Consider the following 19,453-nt stretch of genomic DNA (forward strand, 5'->3'; position numbering starts at 1 on the left):
GGCCGCCGCGGCCGCCGCCGCTTGCTGCCGGCCGCTCTCCGCATCCGCTCGCTTCCCCCGCACGACGACGGCTCGCCGCCCTTCTCCATCTCACCATCCACATCCACCCGTCCACATCGTCACAGCCATGGGCGGCATCGTCTCGCCCACGCCGCGCGAGCGCACCGGCAGCTGGCTGCAGTTCGGCCCCGTGCGCGCCGTGTTCCTCACGCTCGTGTACGGCAATGCGCTCCTCGTGCGCCTGCCGTACCTGGCGCTCAAGTTCAGCGTGCCTGCGCTGCGCCCCGTCAAGGGCTGGTCGTGGGTGAGTGATTTGGGCGGCACGTGCGGGCGGTGAAGCGGTGAGGCTTGGTAGACGGTGCGAGACGAGGATGTTGGGCATGCGCCTTTGGCTGCTGCGTACTGCCTTCTCGACGCAGGGTCTGCCGGCGCCGAGCCAGCCAGCGCGGCTTGTCTCCGTCTTGCCTCGTAGATTGCTCAGCTTAGAAGCTCGGCATGGCTCTCCGCAGCACTTGCGCGTTTGTTGCTCTGCTGACGCACCGCGCCGCAGTCGCGCTCGCTCATCCTCGGCATGCTCTCCTCGCTCTCTGTGCGCCGCTTCGCCAGCGCGCACTCGGACCGCGTCGATGCCAAGATCCTGCCCAAGCTCGGCGGCGACGGCACGCCGGTGCGCATTCCGCGCCTGCCGCAGCCGCTAACGGGCACCATGGGCGAGCTGGCGCAGCGCGCCGGTGTTGAGAGCGTCGACGTGCATGCGTGGTGGTACGGCGAGAGCCACGAGGGCGACCACAAGGCGGCGCAGGATGAGAAGGTCGTCCTCTTCTTCCACGGGTGAGTGCGCGCTGGTCTATACCTGCAGTTCAGCCCGCTGACATGCTCGCAGCGGCGGCTACATGGAGTTCTGCGCCGCGCCCGCCTGCCCCATCAGCGGCATCCCGCGCAAGTACCTCGCCGCCGCGCGCGGCAAGCCGGGCATCCCGCACAAGGTCCTCTCGCTTGAGTACCGCCAGTCGTTCGAGTGCGACTTCCCCGGCTTCGTGCAGGATGCTGTGGCGGCGTGGCGCTATCTGGTGGAGGACTGCGGCTACAAGCCGGAGAACATCGTCATCTCGGGCGACTCCGCTGGCGGTGAGCTCTGCAACGGCGCTGCGGTTTGTGCCTGGCTCACACACCCCTCAGGCAATCTGACGCTCGCACTTGCACGCTACCTGCGCGACGAGAAGCCCTTTGGTGGCGCCTCTGCCAAGGGCCTGATCCTGCACTCGGTGAGCCAGCCGTGCGCCCGTATCTGTCGTAAGCTGACACCCTCTGCAGCCGTGGATGAGCCTGTCGGGCTCCTACGCGCGCGCCGGCCCCGAGGGCTCGTTTGCGCAGAACAAGCACGTCGACATGCTCAACGCCGCGCTGCTGCAGCGCGCCGCCGAGGCAACGGTGCGCAACCTCTCGCTCAAGGAGCTCTCGTCGCACTACTGGTCCGCCGTCGACCTCGAGCGCGAGGAGAAGGCCGACCTCAAGGACTTCCCGCCGGCGCTCGTGCTCGGCGGCGCCTTCGACCTGCTGCGCGACGAGGGGCGCGACCTCGTCAAGCTGTACGAGGCGCCCGTCACGTACTACGAGGAGCCGCTGGCGATGCACGACTGCTGCGCCGTGCCCATCGGCTTTGAGGAGGAGCACGCGCGCGTCGCCAAGCGCACCGTCGAGTGGCTCACGCAGCTCTGGGCCTGAGCTCCTCTGCCATCAGTCCATGTCGTGTTCCCCACTTGCTCATCCCCACGCTCGCCTCGCAATGCAACTCTACACGTCGCTTGTGTGCAAGGCTCGTGTGCATTGCATTGTGGCGCTCCTGCCACGTCCCGCCCATCGACAGCCATCTCCCATCCCTTCTCTATGCCTTGCCTGCCCGCTTGCCGCTGTAGACCGCGTGTCAGCTCTGACTTGCCCGACGTGCCACGCTTGCCACTCACTTCATGCGTGGCCGCTCGCGCACCACCATCATGTTGCCGCCCTTGGTGCCGGGCTTGCGCGTGCGCGGGCCCTTCGTCTTGTGGCCGTAGATCGAGCGCGGGTGCTGGAGAGGATAGCTGTCAGCCGCTGGTGCAAGGCTGGCGCCCGCGGCAGCGACTCACCATGTTCGACTTCGACTTGCCACGGCCACCACCGTGCGGGTGGTCGCAGGCGCTAGAGACGACCGGATCAGCTGCGCTCGACTTGGCCCACGGCGCTATACTCACTTCATAGCCACACCGCGCACCTTCGGCTTGATGCCGAGCCAGCGCGCGCGACCGGCCTTGCCTAGCCGCACGTGCTCGTGGTCGATGTTGCTGACCCGCCCGATGGCAGCCGCACAGCTCATCGGCAGCAGGCGCACCTCGCCGCTCGTGAGCTTGACCTGCGCGTGCGTGGGCACGACGGCACCGCTGCTGACGTCCAGCTCCGACAGCTCCTCGTCGGACTCCGACGGCTCGATGAAGCCGACCGAGCCGGGCAGCGCAGCCTTGGCACGCTTCACAAAGGCGATCAGCTGGCCCTCTGCACCGGCCGAGCGGATGAGCTTGGCCGGGCCGTTAGGCACGAGCGTTGCTGCGTGGATCTTGGTGCCGATGGGGATCAGACTGAGCGGCAGCACGTTTCCGGGCCGGATGGCGCGCGTGCGGAAGATACCAATGTCGAGCGAGCTGGCCTCGCCGTCGCCGGCGGGCGTGTTCTCGCCGGAGCGGTACGACTCGACGGTGTCGCCGGCACGCAGGCCCTCGGGCGCGAGGATGTAGGACTTGAGGCCCGACACCTTGTGCTGGATGAGCGCAATGTGTGCGCTGCGGCCCGGGTCGTACTCGATGCGCAGCACCTCCTGCTCGCCCGACTCGCGGCGGTAGAAGTCGATGAGCCGCAGACGGCGGCGGTGTCCGCCGCCACGGCCGCGCACCGTGACGCGGCCGGTGGAGTTGCGGCCGCCGGTGCCGCGCTTGGCGATGGTGAGGGCGCGCTCGGGCTTGCCGCGGTGCAGGTGCGGCGTGAGCACGTAGCGCGTCCAGCGCAGCGAGCGCGTGATGGGCTTGAACGTCTTGAACTGGCGGTCGCGGCGCACGTACGGCGCATACTTCTGCGCCGCAACGCCGGCCTTGGCGAAGATGGAGCTCTCGGCCTTGCGCTTCACCTCGGCCTTGCGCTGCGCCTTCTGCGCCGTGCGCCGCTCGCGCCGCGTCGGCTCGCCGCCATGTGTGGCCAGCGCGACGGCCGCCGGCGACAGGCGAGAGCGCCGCATGAATGGCGGCAGAGTCGGCGGTGACACGTCGTAGTTGGGCACCTGTGCGACGGACGAGAGGGCGCGGACGCCGCGCAGCGAGGCGGCGCTGCTGCTGCTGCACGAGGCGGCCGCAGAGGCGAGGCGCTGCACCGACATGGCCGCGCCGGCCGACGACGACGAAGAGGCCGCAGCGGCCGCAGCCCGCTGCGACGAGGCGACTGCGCAGCGGAGCATGGTGCCGGAGAGAGCGGCAAAGGGAGTGGTGCGACAGGAAGGTTGGAGGCGCGCCGCGATGCGCTTCGCAGCTGAGAAAGCGGCGCAAGTCGCGCGGCACGTGATCGAGCTCGCGACGCTCCTCCTCCAGAGTGCGCCAGCCACGCCAGCGGCCGGCAGGTGCAGCGAGTGTGGTTCTCATTCGATTACCGCCAGAGGCATCAGTAAGCTCAGTGTATCTCGTCTTATCGCTGAAGATTCGATGCTGGGGAGGCGCTGTGTATACCAAGCTCGGCAGTGCGCCTGGCGGTGCGGCACGGGGCGGGACGCGGCTGCTCCCACGCTGCCAGGGGTGTGCTGCGCCCAGGCGTCCGTGCGGCCGCGGCGCTGACAAGGCGCCGTTGGCTGCGCAGCGGGTGGAGGGCTGGCTACCTTTAGCTCCACCACGCGCAAGACTCTCGAGCATCATCTTGTGCCAACACAGCCAGCAGCCCGCGCAGACGCTCGGCAAGCATGGACGAGGCGGCACGGCGAGCGCTGCTCGACGCCGGCGAGGCAGAGGCGGTGACCGTCAATCAGCGTGTGCGTGACGCGTCAGGGGTTCGCTGCTCTCGTCGTCGCTGACGCCCTGCTCCCATCAACAGGCCCTGATCGACAAGGCGAGCTGCGCGCTGTTCGCTTTGTAGACTCTGAGCTCTTACACGTGTCTCTTGCGCAGATCCTGGCCCGCTACTCGGCCGAGTTCACCTGCTGGCGCGAGCTGATCCAGAACGCCGACGATGCCGGCGCCACGACGTGCGAGCTGCGCTTCGAGAGCGAGGCCCACGTTGCACGACGCAATGCAGCAGGTGCCTCTCAGGCGGGCCCGTCCGCTGAGCCAGCACAGCCGCAAGCGCCGGCGTTCGGCGCCGTGCTGAAGAACTGGGTGTTCCGCAATGACGGCGCACCCTTCAGCGGCGACGACTGGAGCCGCCTGCGGGTGAGGCGCTGCGCATTGCTCAGGTACACAGCACGGCGTTGACATCGTCTCTGCAGCGCATCGCCGAGGGCAACCCTGACGAGTCGAAGATTGGCGCATTCGGCGTCGGCTTCTACTCGCTCTTCTCAGGTGCGCCGGCTGGGCGGGTGTGTGGCTGACGTCGCTGACCAGTCTCGTAGTGGCTGAGGAGCCGCTTGTCGCCTCGGGCCCTGAGCTCATGGGCTTCTTCTGGGTAAGTCTCTGCGCGGGCTTGCGATCTGAGTGATGCTCACACGCGGATTCCTCGCAGCGAGGCGACTCGCTCTTCACGAAGCGCGCCAAGAGCCCCTCGGTCGAGCTTGCGCCCTCGGGAGTGCCGTACACGACCTTCTACCTGCCGCTGCGCGAGCCGGCGCCCTTCTCCGATTCGCCACTGGATCTCTGCCGCTTCCTCGCCACCTCACTGACCTTCACCACGCGCGTCAAGAGTCTCTCGCTGTACTGGGACGACCAGCAGCTGTGTCGTCTGGACAAGCGCCTCGGCACGCCGCTCACGATGACGATGCCGTCACACCTCAACGCCACCAGTCCGCAGAAGCTCATGAAGGCACGCGCCCTGGAGAGCCAGGGCATTCAGATTGACGTCGAAGTGTCGCGCGCCATCCTCGATCTCGCAAAGCCATCCACGAGTGTCGCAGATGTCAAAGCGAGCCTTGCCTCGGCGTTCAACAAGACGACGGGCAGCTCTGGCCTTGCTGGCATGCTTAGCCTGTTCGGTCGGAACAAGGCTGCGAAGGAGAAGCCGCAAGCGCCCCCGCAGCCTAGCCCAGAAGAGCTCCGCGCCGAGGCAGAGCGCAAGAAGGCGCTGGAGGCAGACCGCTCGAAGCCCGTGCGAGCCAGCGTCTCAGTCAGCGTGGCGACGGCCAACATCGCCGTCAGCGTGGACAAGGCGTTCAGCCGCGAGATCGAGCGCAGCACGAAGAAGCCGCCGCCGAAAGAGACGAAAGTCCAGATCATCACGCAGTCCAAGGACGAGTACGATGCCAGCTTTGCGGGCAGCCGCACGGCCAGCGGCGAGTCGAAGGACGCCGCGGGCGATGCATCGCGAGCGCAGATTGCCGCCATCTTCCAGGGCGTCAGCCCCTCGCTTGACACACAAGGTCATGTCTTCATCGGCTTCAAGACCTCGCAGTCGTCGAGCTTCGCTGGCCATCTGGCAGCACGGTGCGTCTGTCTGGCAGTAGCTGCTGGCGCTGAGCTTACACCTCCACGCTTCCAGCTTCATTCCTACTGTTGAGCGAGAAGCAGTAGACTTTGTGGAGTGAGTCGCTCGCCCCCCCCCCCAGCGCACTCGCATCAGCTCACGCTCTCAACAGCCGCTACTGTGCGATCTGGAACAACGAGCTGCTGGCGATGGCGGGCTACCTCATGCGCGCCGCGTACGAGGCCGAGCTGGCAGCCATCGGCAAGCAGTGGGAAGAGCAGATCGGCAAAGGCACACCCAAGCCTGGCGACGAGACCGCACAGCGCCTCCTCGACCGCGCCTTGCACACCATGCGCTACCTCACCTGCCACGCCTCTACTCCTTCTCCGCGCATCGGCACAGCGCTCGAGGCTGCCTTCTTCAACGCGGCGCGGCAGAACACACTGACGCTCGCCTCGACGCGCGGCGTGCGGCACTCGGCCGCCGTTCGCTTTCCGAACGCCTCGTTGGCCGACTTCGTGCGCGACCTGGCGGTGCTGCCGCCACAGCACGTCGAGCAGGCGTCGCACTTCATCGCGAATGTCCGCAGTCGAAATCTCGTGAAGGACGTCACGCTCGACGACGTCTTTGATGAGCTGGCCGGGCGCGCGCTGAGCGTGATCGAGATGGTTGCTGCGCTCAAGTGGTGGATCAGCGTGGCGGCCCATCCGTCCTTCGAGCCATCCCTACAGCCGCGTTTCCTCGGCACCGCGGTCGTCAACCTGCCCGCGACAGACGAAGCAGAGGAGCGGAACCAGGCGCTGAGCAACGTCAATTCACTGCTCAATCCGCAGCGGGTGCCGCCGGAGCTGCCCTTGCCGGCGTCTACGCTTTTCTACGAGGTGTCCAAGAGCCTCTTTGCATCCGACCTCTCCCGTACATTCGGATGGGGCGAGCTGTCGATCGCCGCCTGGGTCAGCGAGCTTGCGAGGTCGAGTGCTCAGGGCGCCGACGCCACGGTCAACATCCAGCTCTCGCCCGCCTTCAGTGAGAAGGTGCTGGGCGTCGTTGCCCGCGGCTGGGGCTCGATGCCTGCACAAGGCCACGCGCAGGTGGCTGAGGCGCTGAAGAACATGGCGTGCATTCCGACGGCGCGCGGCATGTCCAAGCCTGCGGAATCGTACATGCCGCAAGTGGCACTGTTTCCCGACTTGGCCACGGTGGCCATGCCCACGCTGCCGGTCAAGGGCAACTTGGAGAAGGTGCTGCTCGCCCTCGGGGTGCGGCGGCATGTCGAGCTGCAGCTCGTCTTCGACCGGCTGGTCGCGCCTGCCGGAGGCTGGGACGTCACGCAGCTCCTGTCCTACCTCGCGACGAACAAGGACTCGCTTTCGAAGCTCGAGATCGACCGTCTGGCAAAGACACCGATCTTCCGCCCTCGCACAAAAGAAGGCGCGCCAGTGGCGCCCCGCAAGCCCGCATCGCAGCTGTATGAGCCGCGAGACGATGTGGTGGCACTGGGCCTGCCGGTGCTGGACTGGGCCGGCAAGCCCTGGAGGGCCACATCCGACGAGGCGCGCTTCGCTTTCGACGTGCTCGGCCTCAAGCGCCACCCGCCGCTGCCCGAGCTGCTCTCCCTTGCCTCGACGGACAATGCAGACGCCGAGATCCGGGAGAAGGCGCTCGAGTACTTCTTCGAGAAGCACGCTCTGTTCTACCGCGGCGACTACTCGCTGCGGGTGGGCGCTCCCTTCGCCTTTGTGCCGTGCCAGGTCGGCGAGGCAAAGACACCAGCACTCCTCAAACCGGACGAGGTGTACACCAACGCGGCAGCGAGCGTGATGGGCTTTGCCATCGTGGATCAGAACATCGTCTCTGCCGTCGACGTGCACAAGCTTGAGCTGCGCGAGAACCCGACAGGACCGCGCCTCGTAACGGCTCTCGTCAGCAAGGGCATGACGTCCGAGATTGATCGCGCACGACGCATCTTCGAGTACCTTGCGAGCACGCGCGAGCTCACTTCCGCGCACTTCACCTCGCTCAAGTCGACGGCGTTCATTCCCGTCATCAGTGCCGGCAGCACGCACGAGGGCAAGGAGACGGGCCCATCGATCACGCTACACGCTCCGCGCGACTGCTACTTCAAGGGCGGTGCCGACAGCGAGCCCGCGCTGCGCGAGATCTTCAACTTCATCGATTTTGGTTCAGAGGCAGCAGCGTTCCTGCGGTCGGCGGGCGTGGCGAAGGAACCCACGACGCAGGAGCTCACCGGGCAGCTCGTGCGATCGCCGAGCCGCTTCTTGGAGCTGCTTGGCGACGAGGGCTACAGCAAGGTGCTGCGGAGGATTGCCGCCGCCAACTGGCAGTCCAGCTTTCCCTCGGCCCTGCGGCGCGAGATGCAGCGCGCTCCGTTCCTGCTCGGCAGCAAGCGCGTGGCAAGCTCAAGCACGAAGGCTGCGCCAGAGAAAGGGGCAGCCGAGGACCAGGAGGACATCGACGACGGCGCCACTGTCACCTCCTTGAAGGCAGCGCCCGACCTTGTCCTCGTCGACGATCCCACGGCGTACCTCCTGTTCTCTTCTCACATCTACTGCGCGCCCATGGACGACGGGTGAGTGCCGCCGGGATTTGTCGCGCCGCTTACTGCTGAAACATGATGCCTCCAGACTGTCACAGTTCTACGCGCAGCTCGGCTCACCATGTCTCTCGACCCTCGTGACCGAACAGTCACGCACCGATGGACAAGTGCGCTCGGGCACGAGCGTGTGCGTGGAGACGCGCCGCCTCATCGTGGAGCGCACGCCCCTGTTCTTCTTTGAGCAGCAGCTGCCGCGCAGCGACATCCGGCGCGATGCCGAGTGGCTCAAGAAGGAGGCAAACTTTGTCGTGCTCGAGGTCGACGGACGAGGCCTGAGCATCACGCGCACGCTCCGCTTCGGCGCGACGGTCGCCTCGAACGTGCAGCGGTGCAGCGCCATTGCGCACTCCGACCGCAAGCTGACGCTGTACGTCACGGCGGATCCGGACCTCTATGAGGTCTCGGATGCGATCACGCGAGCGATCTTGAGCACGCGGCGAGCGCATCTCGTGCCGCTATACCACATTCTGCTTTCTACCTCTTTGCGGACGCTGAAGAAGCGTGAGTCGCCACGCGGAAGTCGCCAAACCTTTGCTCACCCTCCTTCCGCAGGCGGCTTCCACGTCGACAAGATCATTGCGCAGCGCAAGGCCGCCGAGACGGAGGCAGCCGAGCAGCTCGCGCGCGAGGAACGTCGGCGCGCCGAGCTCGAGGCTCTCCAGCCGCGCGTGACGGAGAGTGACTTCAAGGAGATGGAGCGGCAGCTCGGCGCCGTCTTCCCGGACGCAGACCCGGCGTACATCGCGCAGCTGCTGCGCAACCAGAAGCCGAACCATCTCGAGCACGCCACCACGGCGATGGTGCAGCAGCCGTACCCGAGGCGTCCTAGCGGAGCCAAGCCGACTGCGCCCACCTCGGAGAAGAGCCTCGTGCCGACCGACCATGGCAACCCCAACCCTGCGACCGGCAGCGGCATGTTCTCGAACTGGCGCGACCGCCTGCTCCAAGGCCGCCGCAACGAAGGGCCGTCCTCCCTGGCAGCTGGCTTGTCCTCGATCGACCGCACACCCAAGGTGCCAGGCGGCTTTGAGACGCCAACACCAGTGGCTGCGGCTGCTCGTGCAGGCCCTCAGTCGTCTTCCGAGGCAGGTCCAGGCCCGGGCGCCATGCAGTCGACGCGCCGCAAGGCGCAGGCCGGCAGCGAGGTCACGCCGCTGTCGTCTATCCGCAACAATGTCTTGCAAGGTAAGTCGAGTCCGTCGCAGTGCCGGACTAGCTGCTGACCTGTGCCTCAGCTATCCATGCATCACGCGCGGACAACTCGCAGCGCATCATCTCGCCAGAGCAGGTGAGTTGCACCCAGTGTCAGCACACGAACATGACTGAACTTCCCTCTGCGTGCAGCTGACGGACGTGACGGAAGCCTCCTCGACCTACTGCGACACGAGCGGCGTCGCGACGGACCTACGCCTTGCTGGAAAGGTGGCCGGGATGCGTGAGTGCCTCGCGGAGTGTGATGCGCTCAGCTGCTCATCTCTCTCTGCAGAGGTCTACCTCTCTCCGTCGTTGTCGCCTGATGAAACGCTCGAGCGCAACGGCGCGGCACTGCTGCGCTTCATCCAGCTTGTGCTGCGCCCCGTGGCGGTCGACGTCTTCGGCGTCGACCCGAACGCGCTGTCCGTGTTCTGCGACGTCGAGGGCCCCTCGGTGGCCTTCAACCGCGGCGGCTCGCTCTTCTTCAACCTGCGCTACTACCTCGGCTGGCACGACGCCGACGTCGAGCAGGGCAACCGCGTCGGCGCGCTCATCTCGATGGCCTCGTCGGTGGCGCACGAGGTCGCCCACAATGTGAGTCAAGCCCGCGCGCGTGTCCACCTCGATGCTGACCCTGCGCTCGCAGCTCGTCTCGCAGCACGACTCGCAGCACGAGTTTTACATGCAGTCCATTGCCGAGGAGGTGAGCTGCTGCGGGATGCCACACAGGAGCGGCAAGCTGACCCCTGGCCTGCAGTTCTTCCTGCCGCTCGCTGCCCTTGTGGCGCAGGCGCAGCGCGAGTGGGCGGCGCTGAGCGCCGGCGCCGCGCGCGCCAGCGGGCAGACGGACCGGGCGACGCTGGTGGACCTCTCCTAGACCCTAGACGACGCTCCGGATGCTCTTTTCATGACACAGTTACCCCTCTGGCCAGCTCAGCGCGCGCGTGATGGGCATCTCCGGCCTGGGAGCGTCTCGGAGATGTGTGCGCCACGCCTCGACGCGGGATCGCCGCTCGCGTGCGCCGCAGCGCGCTCCGGCATACTCCGCGCCTGTGCTTTGTCGAGACGTGGCAGATGCCAGCTGACAGCGCCCAGCAGGGTGCCGCATATGGGCGGAGTCTGGCGCTGGGCGATGGCAGGCCCAGGTACACGGCGGAGCTCAAAGGCGCACGGGTCCGGCGGCGTTCTTGCGCCTTTCGCGTTGCACGCTGCTGCGTGCGCTGCGGCGCCCAGCAGCGCTCACAGCGCTCCTGCAGAGAACAGGAAGGCGACGCGCCCTCTCGGGTACGACCCAGGCCCGGAGTGCTCTGCACGAACCATGCAGGCACTCGAGCGGGCAAACCTCGCGCTGGCCAGCCCTGCTGTGCTGATTGCTGCCCTGCCGTGTGCGACGCTGCAACTGCTGCTGCTCGCCGCGCCTACACGCGTCGCGCAGCTGCTGCACGCTGCAGGCCGCAAGAGAATGGCGGATGCCCGGCCATCGCCCATCTTCGACTCAGACGCAGAGGACCGTACAGGGAGGTGCAGCGTTGTGGCTAATGCAGCGCTGGCGCCCGGGTGTCGGCGCGGATGGCGAGTAGAGGGGGCTTGATAGCACGCTTGAAATGAGCGCAGCGTGGCCGGCTGGCTGGCTGCTGCGGCTGCGGCCGCGGCGCGGCGGCGGAGCCGAGGATGCACGGCGTGCCCCGCACCTTCGCTTGCGGCCGCGCGCGCTTCTTGGCCCGTCTCGTCGTCGCTCGTGCGTCGTGCTCCACTCCCACCACCTCGTCTCCGTCGCCGCCGCAGTCGCCAGCCGCCGCTGCCAACGCCGCAGTCCGGCCTCCTCTTCCAGCTCGTCGCGCGACGGCGAAGCGGCAGAGCCGCGCCGCTGCTGTCCTCTCGCGGCCCCGGCGCTCTCGCCCCTACCCCGCACTCTGCGCAGGCGCGCCTCGTCTCCTTGTGGCGCACCAGAGGTGTAGACCCTTGCCCCTCAGCTGCGCAGGCGCACCTCTACTGCACACCACACCAGCTGCTGAGCTGTCCACGACGCGCTCGCTCCCGCTGCGACGCCGCTCAGCTGCTCCGCGCACGCAGCCACTCGTCGCACGCCGCAGCCTGGGGCACACCCGCCATGGCCGGCCCGTCAGCCGCGGCAGATGCGGATGGACAGAAGAAGCGCAAGCGCGTCAGCAGGGCGTGCGACCAGTGCTTCTTGTGAGTGGCACACCGCAGTCTGGCAGGGACAGGACTTGCTGCGGGCGAGCCGCGAAGCTGGGCGGATGTTCCGGCGGCGCGACGCCGGCTTCCAAGTTCAGGGCTCTGCGGCGAAGCGGCAACGTTGGCCATGCGCTGCCGTGAGAGACCGCTTGACTGACACTCGCCGCCCTGTGCCTCCACAGCAAGAAGGACAAGTGTGACGGCACGCACCCAGTCTGCCTGATCTGCCAGCGCGCCGACCGTCAGTGCACCTACGAGCGCCCGGAGAAGAAGCGCGGCCCGTCGCAGGGCGTGCGGCAACGGCTGGAGGAGCAGATCGAGATGCTCGAGAGTGTCCTTGGCTACGTTTTGACTTCCACGCCGGGCATCACTGCCGAGGTGCTTCGGCGCCTTCCGCTCGAGGAGCGGCAGGCAGTCGTCGCCGCGAAGGCCTCGGCCTCTCCGGGCGGCGACGCTCTGTCGAACGGCTCGCCAGCTGCTATGCTCTCGATCTATCCCGGCCGCACGCGCGACGAGGCGCGAGACGAGTGGCGGCGCAGCGACCTGGCGATGGTCATCGGGCCCTTTCTTGGTCTCAAGACGGGCGAAGACGCAGCCACGGCCACGGAGGAGCCAGACGAGTTCACCGTTCGCGACCGCGTGCAAAAGGCGTTGCACAGGCGTGACAAGGTCTTGCGCTTCGCCGGCAGCCAGGCCGGTCAGCATGCCTCGGGCTCGCAGAGCGGACACGAGGCGTTCGCAAGCCCGGGCCTCGATGCCTCGCATGCGGCGATGCCCACTCGTGAGGGCAGCTCTCACCTGTGGTCGCCTCGCAACGCAGGAGCTCCGCAGGCTTCGTCGCCCTCGATGAGCTCCTTTGCCGCGATCACGAGCGCGGCGCAGTCATCGGCAGGCTTCAACGTGCCGGCGCCCTTCTCTCCGTTCGACAGCAGCTCTCCCGGGTCCATGACCAGCTACTCCTTCAGCGATGCGCGCGGGCAGGCGAATGCGGGACCACCACCCTTTGCGGCGCAGAGCCCGCGGCGCATTTGGGAGCACGGCGGCGATGCGCCGAACAACAATCGCCTGCGCGATCTCTCGGTGGCGTCCGAAAGGCGCAGCGTGCCGCTCTCGGACAGCGCCGCCTCCATGCATATGCCGCCGCCTTCTCGCATCGCCGGCTCGTCGGTGTACACGAGCCGCCAGCCGGATATGCAGCAGCGAGGTGCCCACGGCTCGACAATGGACGCCCCAGGCCCGTCAGCCGAACCCGCGCTGCTGCCGCTCGAGCTGGAGGAAGAGATGGACAACCTTCTGCACTGCTACTTCAACAGCTTCGTGAGTCTTTGTTCTGGCAGCTGCGTTTGTATTTGCTGAGCGTCGCTCTTGCAGCATCCGCTCTATCCCTTCGTCGATCGCACTGCGCTGTTGAGCTGGAACAGCGCCGTGGTCATGCGCGGAGGGCAGCACCTCTCTGCGAGCGGCACCGGCCTCAAGGGCGCTGCTGAGGGCGAGAGCGTGCCGCACGGACGCACAGCACTCGTGCTGTCCATCTGTGCGCTCGCCGCCGCCGGGTATGCAGACACGCTTGGCACATCGTCGGCTGCTGAGTCGGCAGACCGGCTGCTGGCGCTGTCCGACGTGTGCCACACGCGTGCGCGCGGCCTCTTCTTCACTACGACTGCCGACAGTGTCATGGACCGCGGCCCCAGCCACCTGTCGCCTGGCGGACGCGCAGATGGCGCAGGCGACATCGAGTCGGTGCAGGCGATGATCGTCCTTGCGTTCGCGTAAGTGCCTGAGGTCTTTGCGCATTTGATCTTGACTCACCTGCCATCCTAAGTGACATCCAGCGCGACAACCTGCTGCGCGCGTGGATCGGAGTTGGCATGGCAGTCAGGCTGGCGCAGGAGCTTGGCATCGACAGGTGCGACTCGAGCGGCAAGTCGCTTGCGCTACGCGAGCAAAGCAGCACCAGCCGCATGGGGAGTGCTGCCAGCACGCCGGCAGCGCAGTATGCCAGCGCGAGCGGCGACACGGAGATGAAGGCCGCGTCGCCGGCGGGCGGACGCGCGGCACAGCCTGCGATGTCAGCCCGTCGCCTGAGCGAGCTAGAGCAGATGCGCCGCCTGACGTTCTACACGCTCTTCTGCCTCGACACATTCCTGAGCGCCTCGCTCGGCCGTCCGTCGGCGCTCCGCCGCGCCGACTTCACTGCGCTGCTGCCAAAGGTGGAGGACGACGACATGACGGAATGCGAGATCGTCGAGGCGCACGTGCCGCCTCCAGTGCGCGGCGGACGCAAGCCTGCGCCACGACGTGTGCGGGCACGCGTCATCTCGACGTTTGTCGCGCAGATCGACCTGGCGCTGATTGTCAACGACATGGTGGCGGGCATCTCGCTGCCTGGAGGCCTCGTCGGCGAAGCTGCTGCGTCCGTTGCGGCGGGCAAGATCAACGATATCGCTGCTCGCCTGCACAAGTGGCGCACTTCGCTGCCGCCGCATTTGGTCGGCGTTGTCGCCAGTATGCCAAGCCCTGCGTCTCTCGCGGCCCCCCAGGCGCCCACCCAAGCGTGAGTCGCCCGTGTGCCCAGAAGGAGCCTTGCTGATCGATGAACTTCGTAGCCAACCGTGCCACGCCTATCACCTGGCGCTGCTCACGCACTTTGCATTCATTCTCGTGGACCGCGCGGCGCAGTGCGTCGTCCGGCACGACTGGACGCCGCCATCGGCAGTCTCGCGGCCTCCACCCGTGCATCTGCCGGTCAGCGGCCTTGACAGCCTATGGAGTGCCTTTCCGTCGCGGCCGGGCGATGGCTCAGGTCCACGCGTGCCGGGCCGCTCCGACTGGAAGCGCGTCACCATCGCCAGCCCTACGTCGGACGGTGCGCTGCCGCGTCTGCTCGACCGCTTCTGCGAGTGCTTCGGCCCGTCGCGTCTGCCGCCGTTTGCCGCCTACTTTGCGCTCGCCGCCGCCCACTCGCTGCCGTCGCCCACGGCGGACAACGAGCAGGAGTCGTGGGAGCTGCTGCACCAGGTGGCGCACGGCTCGGCCGCCAAGTGGAACACGGGCATCGCTCGAGTCTCGCGCGTGTTGCCTGCGCTTCGCCGCGATGCCTCTCGCGGGAGCGTGCGCGCACAAGACTCGCCCAGTCGCCCGCAGCTGCCCGCGCAGCAGCCGGCACCGACGCCTGCCTCGTCTTCGCGCGAGCCGGTCTCGCCGCACACTCGCCACGACACGTCGCTGCAGCCGTTCGACGGCTCGTGGGCCAACTTCGACCAGGGCACGTTCGACCTCACCGCGTCATTCGACCATCTGCAGGACGCGCATGCGCTTGCCTACGCGCTCGGCATCTCGCAAGGCTCTGCAGAGCCGGCCAGCAACGGGCAGGAGCTGTCTGCGGCGCATGTTGCCGACCTGGACATGCGCGACTGGGGCACGCAGGACACGACGCTGGCCAGCCAGACGCCGATCAGCGACTCGGCGAGCATCTCGGAGTGGTTCGAGACGGGCCTGTCTACGTGAGTAGGGTGTGTCTCCGTGTGATCGCCCTATGCTAATCTCTATGCGCTGCAGGAACGAGGACCAGTCTGGACTGCTCTTCCACCTCGGCCTGCGGCAGCCGCAGTCTGTCTCCGCTGCCTCGGGCGACGTCTTCTCCGACTTCTCGCTGGGCGAGCCGGCCGGCGGGATGCTGGCGCACGCCAACACGTTCGGCCGCGCACCGTCGATTTCGACGCAGCACAACATGCTCACCCATCCCATCCAAGGCTACGACGCGAACGGCGCCGCGCTGCAGCTGCCGCCGCCACCCGCGGCCATCGACCAGAGCGGCGCAGACGCGATGCAGATGCACCCGCACCCGCCGCCCCACGGCGACCTGATTGATCGTGAGTCTGCCGGTGAGGCCCTCAGCTACATGGACTGACATGCTCGGCTCGACACAGACTACGTCTCGCGCGGACAAGCATAGCCGCAGCCTCAAGACAATTTCCCTCCTCACCCTCACGCTCTGCCCCGGTCACGCTGTAACAATACCTCATGTGCTTCCTTTGGTCGCCGCACTATATCCTGAACGCTGCGGCAGCGTAGCTGTTCGGCTCGCAATGCGCATGACTGCTCGAGCTTGCAGCGCGTGAGGGACGACGCATGAACAGCAGAGCAGGTCAGGGCTAGGAGGAAGCGAGCGCGAGAACGAGGCAAGACGGCTGAGCGAAGCAGAGAAGGGCAGGCAGGCAGGCAAGAATGGCGTTAAGTCTCTTTTGCGAGGGCACGTAACGAGATGACAAGGCGGCGTGAGCAAGAGCGCGTGACGGAGCAAGTCGGGGCAGGGGTGAGGGGCGTGTAGGAGCACAGTCGTAAAAGGTGGGGTAAGGGCGTGAGGCGGGGTCAGAGAGGTGACGAGAAAGGGCGTGATACGAGAGGAGAGGGCCGAGGCGAGCGGCTATGAGCGCGCGGCCTTCTCGGCCTTCTCCTTGGCGAGCGACTCGGACGTGGCGCCCTGCTTGGCGGCCGTCTCGCACACGTAGCCCTTCCAGCGCCAGGCGGGGATCTTCTTCTCGTACAGCTCGTCGATCTCGGGGAACGACCGGCCGGCCGTCTCGGGCAGGAGGAAGATCGACATGACGAAGACGCAGAGCACGCAGCCGGCGAAGATGAGGTACGTCTTGGCGCCGAGGTTGGCGCCGTCGGCGCTCGTGAGCTGCGGCACGGCGAACGTGGTGATCACAGCCGTCGTCTGCCCCCAGCCCACCGCATACGAGAGCGTCGGGTTGCGAAGACGCTGCGTCGGGATCTCCGAGGGGAGCAGGAGCGAGATCGAGTAGAAGCTGGCGGTCCAGACGAAGTTGAAGATGAACGAGAAGGCGGCGACGGCCTTGACGGGGCCCATGCCCTTGTCGGTGAAGAAGGCGCTCGTGCCGGCGGCGACGTCGAGGAGGAAGAGGACGACGAAGCCGCAGAGGGCGACGGAGCGGCGGCCCCAGAGGTCGAGGGCGAAGGGCGCGACGAGCGCGCCTGCCAGCTGGCACACGGCGGCGACGACCGACAGCACGAATGGGTCTCCGGCGCCGAGCTGCGTGAGGAAGACGGTGGCGTACGTCGTCGAGAGGATGATGCCAGAGATCTGGTTGAGCGAGAAGAAGGAGCCGGCGACGAGGGTGCGCTTAAGGTTGGTCCCCTTGAAGATGTCCATGAACGACGTCTCGGCGGCGGTCGCGCGGCGGTTCTCCTCGCCGACGATCATCATGTCGAGCTCGCCGTTGATCTCCTCCTGCGAGTAGGAGCGGATCTTGGAGAGGCAGGCGCGCGCATCCTCGATGCGGTCGCGCGTCACGAGCGAGAGCGGCGACTCGGACGCGAAGATCGTGAGGCAGATGAGCGTGAAGGGCAGCGCGCACTGCACGATGAGCGGAATGTCGTAGCACCAGCGCGTGTTGCGGAACTGGCTCTCGGACGCCCAGCAGATGATGACGGAGATGACCGAGGCGGTGATGGTGAACAGGTTGTTGAGCGCCACGGAGCGGCCGCGGAGCGAGGGCACGACGAGGTCGCCAAGGTAGCCGGGCGCCACGGCCGTGGCGACGCCGTACGAGAGCGCGTTCCAGAAGCGGCCGCCGACGAAGGCGCCAAAGTTGGGCGCAAAGAGCTGCAGGAACACGGCGGGCAGGCTGAAGACGTAGGCGCCAAGCAGCGTGCGCTTGCGGCCGAAGCGCGTCTGCAGCGGCGTCGAGAACAGAGCGCCGAAGATTGTTGCGGTTAGGGGCACGGAGAAGAGAATGCTCTGGTTCGAGGCCGTGAAAACGAATTCGCCCGTCTTGGGATTAGGGCCCTGCATCTTGTCGACGAAGGAGTGCATCGAGGCGATGGGTCCGATGATCGAATTCTCGATGCCAAACATGCAGCCAGACAGGCCGATGACGACGCACGAGTAGACCATCCATGCGTTCCAGCCAGTGACGGCCGACGCCGTCTCGACGCGTGCGCCGCTCTGCTGCTCGTGCATCGAGGCGTCGGAGCTGTGCAGGTCGAGGCCGTGCTTCTCGTCGATGCTGTCGGCCTTGTGCGACATGGCGGACGAGTGGCGGGTGGCGGGGTGAGAAGAGGAGTGCCGCGAGCGGTGCTTGAGGTGGGCTGCGGTGAGGCAGAGGCGGGTGCGGTGAGGCAGAGGCGGGTGCGGTGAGGCAGAGGCGGGTGCGGTGAGGCAGAGGCGGGTGGGGTGAGGCAGGATGAGGTGTGGTGGTGAGCGGGACGACTGGCAGACGGAGCGGCCGCTTCTTATAGACGACGAGGCGCGACGAGCCGACCCCGTGGGGAGCACGCGGGGAAGGCCAGGCAATGCGGAGGGAGATGGGAATAGAGACGCTGGGCCGCCGTGCCTGGCTGCTGCTGCCGCTCTGGGTGCTGCTGCGTCGTGTGATGCGCTGTGCGACGACGGCGTCGGTGGGCCCTCGGTCTGGGCAGCGAGCGGCCAGGCGGAGATGTGCTGCGTGGTGCTTGCGAGAGGGTTGAGCGCGGGGCGCAGGAGACGCTCCTGAGCCTCCTCTGCGGGGGTGCCTGAGTGCGGTGCCGCAGTGCCGGCGCTGCGCCCGTCTGGGCTCTGGAGCTGGGCCTTGGTGCTCCTGTCTTGCGTCGCCCGCCGAGGAGAAGGCCTGCTGCTGCTTGCTTGCTTTCTGCTTGCTGCGCCCGAGGAAGGCGCGCGGCGAGAATGGGGAGCGCAGGCAGGCTGGCGCACCCGCCGCGAGGCCGAAGCGAGTGGCGCGCGCCTGGCGTGACAGCCGAGGTCTGGGCACCTCGCCAGTGTCCGGCACGCGCGAAAATCTCGCCGAAGGGCCCGCACCCGGCGCCGCATCTCGCTGCGCTCGCCCGCTGTCAGCCGCCGCGCGATGCGGGGCAGCGCGCGTGGCGCCGCTCTTCCCGCGCCCGCAGCCAGCAGTCACCGCGGCGCGTGCCGTGCCGCCGCGCCTGCTTGGCAGCACCGCACCTCTTCCTCCCACTCTCACTCCCGCCTCGCCCCCTCACGTGCTGGCATGCAGCGCCGAGCCTGCACCGAGCGCGCCCCGGTACCGCTCGCCCGCTCCCGCCGCTCGGCCGTGTGCCGTCATGCGGAGCCCCGCGAATGAGCGCTCGGACACGCTGCGCTGTGTGTTCCTGCGTCGCTCGTCTTACCGCGCAGTTGGAAGATGCGCCTCGTCTTCGCGGTCGTGTGGCCCAGACGCCATCGCGGGGAACGGCTAGGGCTGGGCGCAGGGTTCACTTGCGCTACGCCCCTGATGGCCGCGCCCGACTGAGCACTTGGCGTCACGCTGCATACATTGCGCCTCGCTGCCTCTGGGCCCGACTCCTATGTCCAAAAGCAGGCCTCGGCTACACGAAAAAGTCGAAGGGGACTCGAGGCTCTCGCTGAGGGCGCTGACTGACCGGACCTCGCGAGCCGAGCGTGGAGAGCGCTCCTGAGGGCCGAGGGCGGAGTCAATCCGCCCGTCGCAACCGATGGCTCCAAGGTGCAGAAGCCAGGCTCGATCGGCGGCAAAGCAAAGGCAGCGCCGTGGAGCGGCCAAGAGTAGGCAGCAGCAGCTCAGCGCGAGGCAGAGCGGCGATCGCGGGCCTTGGCCGCTTCTCGGCAAGACTTGCCGCGCCTCCAAGGCAGCTGCTTGCCGCGGCTTCACGCCTGGCTGGGAGCCACGCTGCGCGAGGGAGAGGAGAGGCAGATGCCGGACGCGCTCGGTTTGCGCTCGGCGCGTGCCTTGCGCTGCGCCGAGGCATGCCCGTGGCGCCGATCTCGGAGCTGCGCTGCGGGCCAACAAGCTCAAGGTGAAGGCTCTTCGGCGGCCGCTGCCTCTCTCT

General features: G+C 67.4%; 6 protein-coding genes across 6 annotated transcripts; 3 read left to right on the forward strand and 3 right to left on the reverse strand.

Moving 5' to 3' along the window:
* Window positions 1-127: 127 nt before the first annotated feature.
* On the forward strand, window positions 128-1,725 carry FA09DRAFT_360934 (alpha/beta-hydrolase; the record flags this gene model as incomplete). Its single annotated transcript, XM_025745294.1, has 5 exons — window positions 128-304; window positions 551-831; window positions 884-1,128; window positions 1,180-1,265; window positions 1,315-1,725. The coding sequence occupies 5 exons, from the start codon at window positions 128-130 to the stop codon at window positions 1,723-1,725; spliced, it is 1,200 nt and encodes a 399-aa protein (XP_025597893.1).
* Window positions 1,726-1,804: 79 nt separating this feature from the next.
* Window positions 1,805-3,509, reverse strand: FA09DRAFT_330285 (ribosomal protein L2). Its single transcript, XM_025742541.1, has 4 exons — window positions 2,232-3,509; window positions 2,127-2,178; window positions 1,965-2,068; window positions 1,805-1,910 (listed from the first exon to the last, which is right to left on the reverse strand). The coding sequence occupies exons 1-4, from the start codon at window positions 3,476-3,478 to the stop codon at window positions 1,886-1,888; spliced, it is 1,428 nt and encodes a 475-aa protein (XP_025597894.1). The 5' UTR covers window positions 3,479-3,509; the 3' UTR covers window positions 1,805-1,885.
* A 388-nt stretch (window positions 3,510-3,897) lies between these two features.
* FA09DRAFT_330286 (hypothetical protein) lies at window positions 3,898-10,608 on the forward strand. Its single transcript, XM_025742542.1, has 15 exons — window positions 3,898-4,039; window positions 4,102-4,116; window positions 4,176-4,436; window positions 4,493-4,565; window positions 4,616-4,668; window positions 4,726-5,639; window positions 5,695-5,736; window positions 5,792-8,209; window positions 8,265-8,737; window positions 8,789-9,421; window positions 9,472-9,524; window positions 9,581-9,671; window positions 9,723-10,024; window positions 10,077-10,133; window positions 10,188-10,608. The coding sequence occupies exons 1-15, from the start codon at window positions 3,971-3,973 to the stop codon at window positions 10,305-10,307; spliced, it is 5,574 nt and encodes a 1,857-aa protein (XP_025597895.1). The 5' UTR covers window positions 3,898-3,970; the 3' UTR covers window positions 10,308-10,608.
* A 533-nt stretch (window positions 10,609-11,141) lies between these two features.
* On the reverse strand, window positions 11,142-12,492 carry FA09DRAFT_41101 (hypothetical protein). The gene has a single exon (XM_025745645.1). It carries the CDS (start codon window positions 12,389-12,391, stop codon window positions 11,483-11,485), a length of 909 nt encoding a protein of 302 aa, XP_025597896.1. The 5' UTR covers window positions 12,392-12,492; the 3' UTR covers window positions 11,142-11,482.
* Window positions 12,493-13,266: 774 nt separating this feature from the next.
* Window positions 13,267-15,752, forward strand: FA09DRAFT_41103 (hypothetical protein). The gene is made up of 4 exons (XM_025745646.1): window positions 13,267-14,180; window positions 14,233-15,129; window positions 15,185-15,498; window positions 15,556-15,752. Exons 1-4 carry the CDS (start codon window positions 13,495-13,497, stop codon window positions 15,579-15,581), a joined length of 1,923 nt encoding a protein of 640 aa, XP_025597897.1. The 5' UTR covers window positions 13,267-13,494; the 3' UTR covers window positions 15,582-15,752.
* A 300-nt stretch (window positions 15,753-16,052) lies between these two features.
* Window positions 16,053-17,612, reverse strand: FA09DRAFT_298352 (general substrate transporter; the record flags this gene model as incomplete). The annotated part of the gene is made up of 1 exon (XM_025740243.1): window positions 16,053-17,612. One exon carries the CDS (start codon window positions 17,610-17,612, stop codon window positions 16,053-16,055), a length of 1,560 nt encoding a protein of 519 aa, XP_025597898.1.
* Window positions 17,613-19,453: the final 1,841 nt, after the last annotated feature.

This window comes from Tilletiopsis washingtonensis (assembly GCF_003144115.1).
Source record: "Tilletiopsis washingtonensis strain MCA 4186 unplaced genomic scaffold FA09scaffold_12, whole genome shotgun sequence".
Taxonomy (NCBI): domain Eukaryota; kingdom Fungi; phylum Basidiomycota; class Exobasidiomycetes; order Entylomatales; genus Tilletiopsis; species Tilletiopsis washingtonensis.

What these genes read in the sequence shown, in the direction of transcription:
- FA09DRAFT_330285 (XM_025742541.1), bottom strand. Translation starts at nt 3,478, where the DNA reads ATGCTCCGCTGCGCAGTCGCCTCGTCGCAGCGGGCTGCGGCCGCTGCG. An exon ending in GTGCGCGGTGTGGCTATGAA is followed by an intron (nt 2,179 to 2,231) that starts GTGAGTATAGCG and finishes GGTCGTCTCTAG; the next exon opens with CGCCTGCGACCACCCGCACG. An exon ending in CGCGAGCGGCCACGCATGAA is followed by an intron (nt 1,911 to 1,964) that starts GTGAGTGGCAAG and finishes CGCGGTCTACAG; the next exon opens with CGGCAAGCGGGCAGGCAAGG.
- FA09DRAFT_330286 (XM_025742542.1), top strand. Translation starts at nt 3,971, where the DNA reads ATGGACGAGGCGGCACGGCGAGCGCTGCTCGACGCCGGCGAGGCAGAG. An exon ending in GCTGGCCATCTGGCAGCACG is followed by an intron (nt 5,640 to 5,694) that starts GTGCGTCTGTCT and finishes CCACGCTTCCAG; the next exon opens with CTTCATTCCTACTGTTGAGC. An exon ending in GAAGCAGTAGACTTTGTGGA is followed by an intron (nt 5,737 to 5,791) that starts GTGAGTCGCTCG and finishes CGCTCTCAACAG; the next exon opens with CCGCTACTGTGCGATCTGGA.
- FA09DRAFT_41101 (XM_025745645.1), bottom strand. Translation starts at nt 12,391, where the DNA reads ATGCGAGGCATCGAGGCCCGGGCTTGCGAACGCCTCGTGTCCGCTCTG.
- FA09DRAFT_41103 (XM_025745646.1), top strand. Translation starts at nt 13,495, where the DNA reads ATGGCAGTCAGGCTGGCGCAGGAGCTTGGCATCGACAGGTGCGACTCG. An exon ending in TTCGAGACGGGCCTGTCTAC is followed by an intron (nt 15,130 to 15,184) that starts GTGAGTAGGGTG and finishes TATGCGCTGCAG; the next exon opens with GAACGAGGACCAGTCTGGAC. An exon ending in CCACGGCGACCTGATTGATC is followed by an intron (nt 15,499 to 15,555) that starts GTGAGTCTGCCG and finishes GGCTCGACACAG; the next exon opens with ACTACGTCTCGCGCGGACAA.